This window comes from Tachysurus fulvidraco, chromosome 11, assembly GCF_022655615.1.
Source record: "Tachysurus fulvidraco isolate hzauxx_2018 chromosome 11, HZAU_PFXX_2.0, whole genome shotgun sequence".
NCBI classification, from domain to species: domain Eukaryota; kingdom Metazoa; phylum Chordata; class Actinopteri; order Siluriformes; family Bagridae; genus Tachysurus; species Tachysurus fulvidraco.
In genome coordinates, this window is record NC_062528.1 from 650,635 (window position 1) to 660,634 (window position 10,000).

The 10,000-nt window shown below is 41.5% G+C and overlaps 1 protein-coding gene across 3 annotated transcripts in view; it reads left to right on the forward strand.

Annotated features, from left to right (window-relative positions):
- Positions 1 to 10,000, forward strand: part of megf6 (multiple EGF like domains 6) — a 43,398-nt gene that overhangs the window by 7,618 nt on the left and 25,780 nt on the right. For all 3 annotated transcript variants that reach the window (XR_007144336.1, XR_007144335.1, XM_047820465.1), the window contains exon 5: positions 5,602 to 5,724. Coding sequence is in view for 1 of the 3 variants with exons in the window: in XM_047820465.1 (XP_047676421.1) it covers positions 5,602 to 5,724 (123 nt within the window). In the remaining 2 variants the exon portion in view is untranslated. The remainder of the gene's footprint in view (positions 1 to 5,601; positions 5,725 to 10,000) is intronic.

Sequence of the window (10,000 nt, forward strand, 5' to 3'; positions counted from 1 at the left end):
TATAGGGCTTTACACCTCACTGTTATGGTGTGTGTGTGTGTGTGTGTGTGTGTGTGTGTGTGTGTGGTTTAGACACACTTGAGAGATGAAGTCATTTTCTATTTCCTTAAAATTATTCTTAGACCAAATTAGAAAGTCATTTAAAATCCTTTCAGTGTTACACTAGTTTAATATAAGCTACTGCTTTGTAGGATATTTGGAGCAGTAAAAATACAGACACAGTTACAGACACAGATACAGACACAGACAGTGACACAGATACAGACACAGACAGTGACACAGATACAGACACAGACAGTGACACAGATACAGACACAGACAGTGACACAGATACAGACAAAGACACGGACACAGACACAGATACAGACAGCGACACAGATACAGACACAAATACAGACACAGATACACACAGGGACACAGATACAGACATGGATACAGACACGGACAAAGATACAGACAGGGATACAGACACAGACACAAATACAGACACAGATACAGACAGGGATACAGACACAGACACAAATACAGACACAGACAGGGACACAGATACAGACAGGGACACAGACAAGGACACAGATACAGACAGGGACACAGATACAGACAGGGACACAGACAGACACAGACACGGACACAGATACAGACAGGGATACAGATACGGACACAGACAGGGACACAGATACAGACAGGGACACAGATACAGACACAGACAGGGACACAGACAGGGACACAGATACAGACAGGGACACAGATACAGACAGCGACACAGATACAGACAGGAACACAGATACAGACACAGACAGGGACACAGACAAGGACACAGATACAGACAGGGACACAGACAGGGACACAGATACAGACAGGGACACAGATACAGACAGGAACACAGATACAGACACAGACAGGGACACAGACAAGGACACAGATACAGACAGGGACACAAACAGGGACACAGACAGGGACACAGATACAGACAGGGACACAGATACAGACAGGGACACAGACAGGGACACAGACAAGGACACATACAGACAGGGACACAGATACAGACAGGGATACAGATACGGACACAGACAGGGACACAGATACAGACAAGGACACAGATACAGACAGGGACACAGACAAGGACACAGATACAGACAGGGACACAGATACAGACAGGAACACAGATACAGACACAGACAGGGACACAGACAAGGACACAGACAGGGACAGGGACATGGCATTGTGTGTTTGTAAGACATTAGTCTGTGTTACTCTGATTGATTCCCTTAATCAGTTCCCTTTAATGAAGCAGTGAGCTGATGAGTGCAGCATGTGTGATAAAGCTGTTGGTTCTAACAGTGTGTTCTAACACTAAGAGAAGATTTTTCACATTTTAATGTGTACAATTTAAACGTAGAGAACGTGTAAATACCAGCAGCTGAACCTGATTAACTAATAAACCGCCCGAGCAGTGTACGAAGTCTGCATGTGTTTAGTGCTGATTTCTGCCCGAGTCCTTCCAGCATGTCTCCTGGGGTTCAGAGACAGCGGATATTCCTGAGACAGTATTCCGTGCACCCTCATCAATGAACTTTCCATGTGAGTTTGTGCACTCGAGAAAAAAAGGGGACTCCACGTGCCAAGAGAAAAAAATGAGAGAAAGCCGAGGGGACAGAGTCGTTTTTCTGAGAGAATACAGTTTTGATGTCTTTAAATAAATATCCACCTTCGTGCCCAGAACAGAAACCTGAGGTTGTTGTTGGAATTCACTGGAAAAGCCGTAACCACAAACTCCACAAACTCCTCACGCTATTCCAAATATCTCATACAGTTTCATATGTGAGGCTGTTTTATTTTTGGGGTTTAAATGAGCTGAAATCTCATTACTTGTGTATCAGTTTCACTTCTTTACAATAAGAGCATTAAATCTATATTAATACCTTAATAACAATTTGTGAATCTTCTCTTAAAAATGAACTAGTGAATAATGACGAGATTAATGATGAAACACAAGACGCTTTTGTGGATATTTTCCCAGAAATGTTGTTGAACTGCTGATATAAACGGTGGGATTAAGCCTGATTGATGAAGGCTTAAACAGACGTTAATCTACTGGAAGGATACAAGTTTGTGTCCCATCCTGATTCACCTTTTCAGCCCCACTGAGCTTCCATACATTTACTATGGCATGAGTCTGGTTGGGGGGGCACGGTGGTTTAGTGGTTAGCACGTTCGCCTCACACCTCCAGGGTTGGGGGTTCGATTCCCACCTCCGCCTTGTGTGTGTGGAGTTTGCATGTTCTCCCCGTGCCTCGGGGGTTTCCTCCGGGTACTCCGGTTTCCTCCCCCGGGCCAAAGACATGCATGGTAGGTTGATTGGCATCTCTGGAAAATTGTCCGTAGTGTGTGTGTGTGTGTGTGTGTGAGTGAATGAGAGTGTGTGTGTGCCCTGTGATGGGTTGGCACTCCGTCCAGGGTGTATCCTGCCTCGATGCCCGATGACGCCTGAGATAGGCACAGGCTCCCCGTGACCCGAGAGGTTCGGATAAGCGGTAGAAGATAAATGAATGAATGAATGAATGAATGAATGAATGAGTGAGTCTGGTTTGAATATGTCACCACACCGTATGAGATCTGGTCTCACATCCTATTTAATGACTTTGTGGGCATATTCATTTGCACTGAAGGGACATGGCCTTCTCCATATCAGAAATGGGAGAGGTTCTGTTCAGGTTGAACATCATGGTATCTGCTGATCCCCAACATCATGGTATCAGTCGATTTAAAGTTCTACAACATCGTAGAACGTTGTGCCGTTATTATTGTAAACAGATGTCCAGATTTCTCAGAAGGTTGACACTAGAACATCTGATTGACTTTCAACGAAATTGCTGTGGATAGACTCTATCCTCTATCTCAATCCCTTTCATAAAGGTTCATGAAAAGCATGTGAAGTGTTACAAAGGCTGCTATAAAGTCCTGCAGCAGAACCTGGATGAGACACAGTTTCACTTTGGAATCAATTCAAACAGATTCTGTTGTTCTGTCGATGATATTTTATATGGTTATTGTATGGCGTACTGCAGAGTTGCATTTCATATGAATTCATTCTTCCTTTCCCTAAAGTTGACTTAAAGACTTTGAAGCCTCTGTTCTGAGTCTGTAAAACAAATCAGTCCTTGTTTCTGTTTCTTCCTGAGTAACCCATAACTCAGATTTATTTTGAAAGCAGGAATTACAGCATGGATGGAGAAAAAGCAGACTATAATAAAGGTGCTACAGCCAGTGTGTTAGAGCTGTTCCTAAAAAAAACTGGTGTCACTTGTATAAATCAAAGCATCTTCCATCCATGTGGTTCTTCAAACTCACTGCTGAATGGAGTTTGTTGTTCTATGACCAGCACTTTCTGTCTTGTGATCATATGATGAGTCTAAATGTAAAGCTGAAAATGGTTAAGCAGGTGAAAGGCTCCAACAAGAGTAAGTCTCGACTCCGCCCACGTTTCCCCACGCTGTGGGGATTTGTGTTCCTTCAGCTACAAGAGCATTAGTGAGATCAGACACTGATGTTGGTGAGGAGGTCTGGGGTTCAGTTGGTGTTCAGTGGTGTTGAGTCAGAGTCAGGTCTCTGTGTAGGACGCTCGAGTTCTTCACTCCAACCTTAACACACCATGTCTTCATGGAGCTGCTTTGTGTACAGGAATGCGTACATGCCATTTGTGTCATGATGGAGCAGGGTTTGGACTCTCAGTTCCACTGAAGGAAACTGTAAAGTTACACACAGAGACGTTCAGTACAACTGTGTGACTCAGAGTTTGTGGCAACACATATGAGTGTGAGACATGACTCAGGTTCTGTTCTGAGTAACACACATGGACTCAGGCAATGTAGCAGATGGCACTTTGACAAAACCGAGGTAAAAAAGTTCAGTGCAACACGCGATTGTGTTCAGTGCAACACACGATTGTGTTCAGTGCAACACGCGATTGTGTTCAGTGCAACACGTGATTGTGTTCAGTGCAACACACAACACGCGATTGTGTTCAGTGCAACACACAACACGCGATTGTGTTCAGTGCAACACGCGATTGTGTTCAGTGCAACACACAACACGCGATTGTGTTCAGTGCAACACGCGATTGTGTTCAGTGCAACACGTGATTGTGTTCAGTGCAACACACAACACGCGATTGTGTTCAGTGCAACACGCGATTGTGTTCAGTGCAACACACAACACACCTCACAGTTAAACACCAGAGAAAGATGTGATGCTAGCCAGACTCAAATATATCAGATTTTTGATGTAAGGACAGAGCTCTGAATCCTATAACAGCACTTACAAACCACTAGCATGCTAGCTCATCCTCATCCTCCCAACTTACATTACCTTAGATACAAAAACTACAACATGTGGCCAGTAAGATTGCTATGATAGGAACCAAAACTTTCTTAAGTGAAAATCTTAATGAAAATGACGCCTCATTACTTCATTATCTCTATTAGTATTATCTAAAAAAAATTTGGTTTAAGATTTACACTTCTGTGGTCTCTGCATGTTTACACCTGATGATGATGAGGAGGATGTGGAACTTTAGAGGCCAAGTGTGGGTGTGGCCTGGGATGTTGTCATGGCGACCCATCCTTGGTTTCTAGGGATCTGCAGACATGCAGCCAGAAACAGAAAAAAGACAGGTGACGAGCAGAAAAAGCTCAGAAAGGGGAGAAAGTACTGACCCCTGAGGGACTCCAGGAGGAAGAGTGTGAAATGATCCACTACACACTAGGTGCTTGGTAAGATCCTTTAGAGTCTACCTTCTGATCAAACTAGTCATCTTACACACACACACACACACACACACACACACACACACACACACACACACACACACACATTACTGTTGACTGAAAACACAATTACAGGATTTTATTCTGATCTCATTGAAAATCAAAATCAAACATCCTGTATGAAAGCTTTAATGTGCATCTGTCTGTGTGTGTTTGTGTGTGTGTCATTTGCAGACATTGTTATGTACTGGAAGGAAGGAAGTGAGTTAAAAAAGATGTAAATAAACAAGCAAGCTGGAAGCTATTTGAACACTCTTTGTGTGTGTGTGTGTATCAGAGGTGGATGAAGGGTTCGAGAACAAACAGATGTGAGAGCATCTAATAGCTAGATCTGTTCTTCAGCAGGGGGTCTTCATTAGAAATACCTGTGATGTTTCCGTGTAGACTTTCAGTGACAGAGAGATCAGTTCAAGGCATCTGGGTCTCATCAAATCTGCAAACAACACGAACACAGAGCTGCCAGGTGACCTCTGACCTCCTGATTATCAAGTTTAACAGACATGCTGAGTTTACGCACTCCTCAACTGGGGCATTATAGCCTGTGTGTTCTTGTGGTCAGTGCTTCCTTGTGTACTGCATTTCATATAGATTTAGTCATCTCTTCATTCTGCTCAGGGTCTCTATGAATCTAGGGTGTGTGAACACGGGGCATATCCGGGAATTCAGGTCAGGAAGTTTGTTGAGGTCCTGGATGATGTTTCTGATGATTTATATGAACCTACTGTACAGTGTGGGTCATTCACTATGATTGTGATCTCTCTCTCTCTCTCTGCAGATGTGAACGAGTGTGAGAAGTCAAACGGAGGATGTGAGGGAACATGCTGCAACACCATTGGCAGTTTCTACTGTAAATGCTCCGAGGGCAGCACGCTCGGACCAGACAGCAGAACCTGCCAGGGTAACAACCACATGCTACTTTATTAATAACACAATACGAAACCTGACCATCAGAGGAGGTTCATTCGAGGCTAGTCATTAAAAAGCCATTGAATGCTTTAAAATCCGATCTTCTGGAATTTAAATTATTCAAGCATCCTACAGCGTTTGTGACAGAAAATGCACATCAAAAATTTCAGCTTCGGACATTTTCGCATTTCAGTTAGTATTAAAGGTGAGGTCTCCGATTTTTGAAGGCCAATCGGAAAAGCCAATATCAGCTAGCATCATATACTTAGAAAAGAAAATGTCTAAAACTTAGCACATCATAGAAGAGTCACAGGATGTGCAATGAGGCGATTCACAGGAAAAAGATCATTTGCCAGATTAGTAATTCTTTGCTAAATACACAAGCTGATTTTTTAACTGTTGAACCACAAAACACAGGGAGTTTGGATCAAATCTCTTAACGGTGATCAGTTTTGTGGCCTTGACTCTTTAACCTCTGAAATACAAATGATAAAAAAAAATCACACATGGAATCATTTTGCTGCACAACCCACATGCTAAACCAGCTAGTTAAGCTAATGCTAGTGATGAACACAGTCATGTTTGTTGAGGTGTGTTTTGTGTAGTGCGAGTAAACACTTTTTTTTTTTTTTACAAACATGGCTACTGAAATTCCCCTCACAATGAACTGTGTATCTCTGCTGTACTAGCTAACTGGCTTTACATATATCTTACATTATATTAGCGACCACTTTTTAACCTAGTTAGCAAGTTTCAAGGCAGGAAAATTTTGTGCTGAGTATCACACTGGAGCTTTTACTTGTCTGACAGGAGATAGAGCTCGTTTATGATTTCCACCACCCCTGAGATGCATAAACACTAGCATTGTTTTAGGAGAAAGAATCTGCTGAGTGAACTGACCACACGGTGCTGTTGTGCTGAATGTTGTGTTCTGAGTGAACTACAGGTCTCACGGTGCAGAGAGTGAGTGAGAGAGAGAGAGAGAGAGTGAGATAGAGAGAGAGAGAGAGAGAGAGAGAGAGAGAGAGAGAGAGAGATGAAAGGGCAGCATAGCCTATTGTCATGATCTAGAAAAGACAAGAACTGATAAAGTGCTGAATGAATACTGTATGTGTTTGAGGAAATGCTGGAGTGTGTGTGTGTGTGTGTGTGTGTGTGTGTGTTGAAATGAAACAGTGACAGCAAGGGAATGATAACAAGAGGGAGAGAAAGTGTCTATAAAAAATTTTATGATTCTCAAGAGATGTAGAATGCTTTTAAATCTAGAAGCAGAGATTATATTCAGTCATGTTCTTGGGTCAATGATCTAGACTTTATCTCATATATAAGAGGTCACCGAGCAGTCGAGAGACACACACAACTGTGCAACTTCTTGATATCTGCAGATGTCTTGCTCAGATCAGATCGAGTGTCTGAAGTCATACGTGTGTGATTAGGATTAGAAAGGTTCAAAACGGCATCTCGAGCAGCAACAACAACAACAACAACAACAACAGCAACAATCTGCTACTAATCAACGCTTTGCTACGAGCTACAAAGTAAAGCGATCGTTCATAAAAATCATTCCTGAGAGAGTGGTGTAATTACAGCAGTCAGGAAGTGACTATTCTATTATTTTACTTATTTTTTGATTTATTAATAAATGACTTTAAACAATTTATAGCTCAGTTTATAGCTAAGGTTCATGTTATCACTTACATTATAAATACAATAAACAGGAACTAATAGAAAAAACTTTTTTTTTTTTTTACATTTTTACAGATATATGTGCTGTTTTCTTGAATGCGCGCGCGCACACACACACACACACACACACACACAAACACACACAGGATGCAGGTCTGATGTGGATTTGTTCAGCAGATGTTGTAATGGACAGGTAACATTTCTCCTGAGGAAAGCTGGATCTGTTTTTGTTCCTTGTGCACAGAAGCATGTTCCAAATGGATGTTCCAGCTATCTAAAAACTACAGCACCTTTTTTATGGAGCTTCTTTTATACAGCAGCGATCGTTAAATCTGGATGTTGGAAGTTAAAAAAGTTGCAGCCGAAGAGATAAATATCTGTGACTGGTTTATTAGAGCACGCAAAATAGTGAGGAAGGTGTAATTAACCCCAGAATCCAGACTCCATGCCAGAGACACAGTTACAATGTTGTTTGATTTCTTCAGGTTTTAAGCCACTAGATGGTGGAGTGTAAGGGGGTTTAATTGGACTTTTAAAGACACTGTATGTCCCCACAGTGAAAAACTTTGCTTTTATCATTATTATTGTAGCATGGAGACGCGTTATTATGGTTATTTCAAAGTTTTTCTCGACGGCTTTGGCGTGTTAGTTACAGTGCACTATATAACAAGCTAACGTAAACAAGCTAACGTTAACTAGATAACGATTACGATTTTAATCGCTAATATAGTTACATCGGTGATCAGCACTTTTGCCGAAACTAATTTATAAATGAATCTGCATAAACTACATTAAAGAGAATCGCTTTATTTAAAGTGAATAAAACCCCCGACTCAGTTAACTGAGCCGCAGCCACACACCTGACTCGTGTGTGCACTGTAGTGTGCAGGGAAAGCAGGCAGTGGGTCAAACCACTGTGAGGAAGGGGAGGGGGAACTGTGGGTCAAACCACTGTGAGGAAGGGTGGGGGGGGGGGACTCAACTGTTTCTAAAAGCAGTTTTTGCGTTTTTTTTCTACTTACACAATTATACATAGATAAGTATACATACATAAAGACACACTCACACACACACACACACACACACACACACACACACACACACACACACACACACATGCATGCACGCACGTACACATACACACATGAACACAAACACACACACACACGTACACACACATGCACACAAACACACACACGTACATAAAGAGTGCGATATTTTTCATATAATTTTTTTGGGGGAGACAATCCTCGAATGGGGGGGACATGTCCCCTCCATCCCCCCAGGGGATTACGCCCATGGTCTCAGGTCTCAGTGAGGTCAACAGTCTGAAAGCTTCTTCAAGTCAAGAGGCTTTTATTGTCATTTTAATCAGATATAGTTGATGCGGTACACAGAAAATTACACAGAACTAGATCAGGACTAAGGGCTTAAGAATAAAAAAATAACCTATTGACATGGGTTAGTATAACCCTAACCCTAACCCTAACCCCTCGCCTTTAACCCTAATACTAACCGCTAACCCTGACCCTATAGTGCATATGTGCAACCATGTGCAAACAGAGACAAAGGGCAAAAGATAAAAGACAAAAGAGAGTGCATAACAACCGACAATACAATAAGACTGATATATAAAGATTTTGCTGTCCAGTACCAAGTCTGTTGAAGACGGAAGCGTCTCTGTGGACATTTTTAGTGTTGAGTTGTTTGTTTAAGGCTTTTATCCCAACTTTATGTCTGAAGTGAATATAATTCTGTTTCTGAATTGAATTTCACTTCCATCACTGTGTCGCAGTTGTGTTAGACTGAAATGCAATCGGACCTGAGCTGGAGAACAGGTGAAGGCATCAGTGCAAAGATTTATATTTAGTTATTCTGATCAATCTATTGCTCAAATTCTGTTTGCTCAAAATGTAATCAAGTGAATTTCAAAATATTATGATTTTTAAATAATTAAAAACTACACATTTTATTCCTATGATATAATTTAGTTACCGCTGTGTCTCAGTAGACTTCCAACTTCCACATCCAAAAATTATGGCTTTAATTGTGGTTTTGAAACTACGGTAAGGTCACATCTAGTCATCTGAAGCCTATCAGAGCCATGACATGAGCTCTGTGTGTGTGTGTGTGTGTGTGTGTGTGTGTGTGTGTGTGTGTGTGTGTGTGTGTGTGTGTGTGTGTGTGGTGTTCATCCTGTATTAATTAACCATTTAATGAAGCAGAAACAGAGATCACACGTGTTTGTCTGTATCTGCTGTCACACTCCAGTTATAGTGAACAGTTAGTGCTTTATCTGAGTCACATGTGAGTATGTGCTTTACTTTAATCTACTGACTATAAAGGAGAACTGTAATACCTTTAACGGTTTGTTATCGGTTTGTGAAGTGGGTCTTTGACTATAATTTCTCTTATAAATGTCTCCCTCTAGCTCTTCTTTCTTAAAACAAATAATAAACAGACTGCTTTTAATCGCTGAATAGTTTAAGCAGGAACGAATGGAATCCCAGATTGGATTAAGGACAACATTGTTTAAATCCCATTGTGATGAAAATGTATAGTTTGTTTTATATTAATTTGTG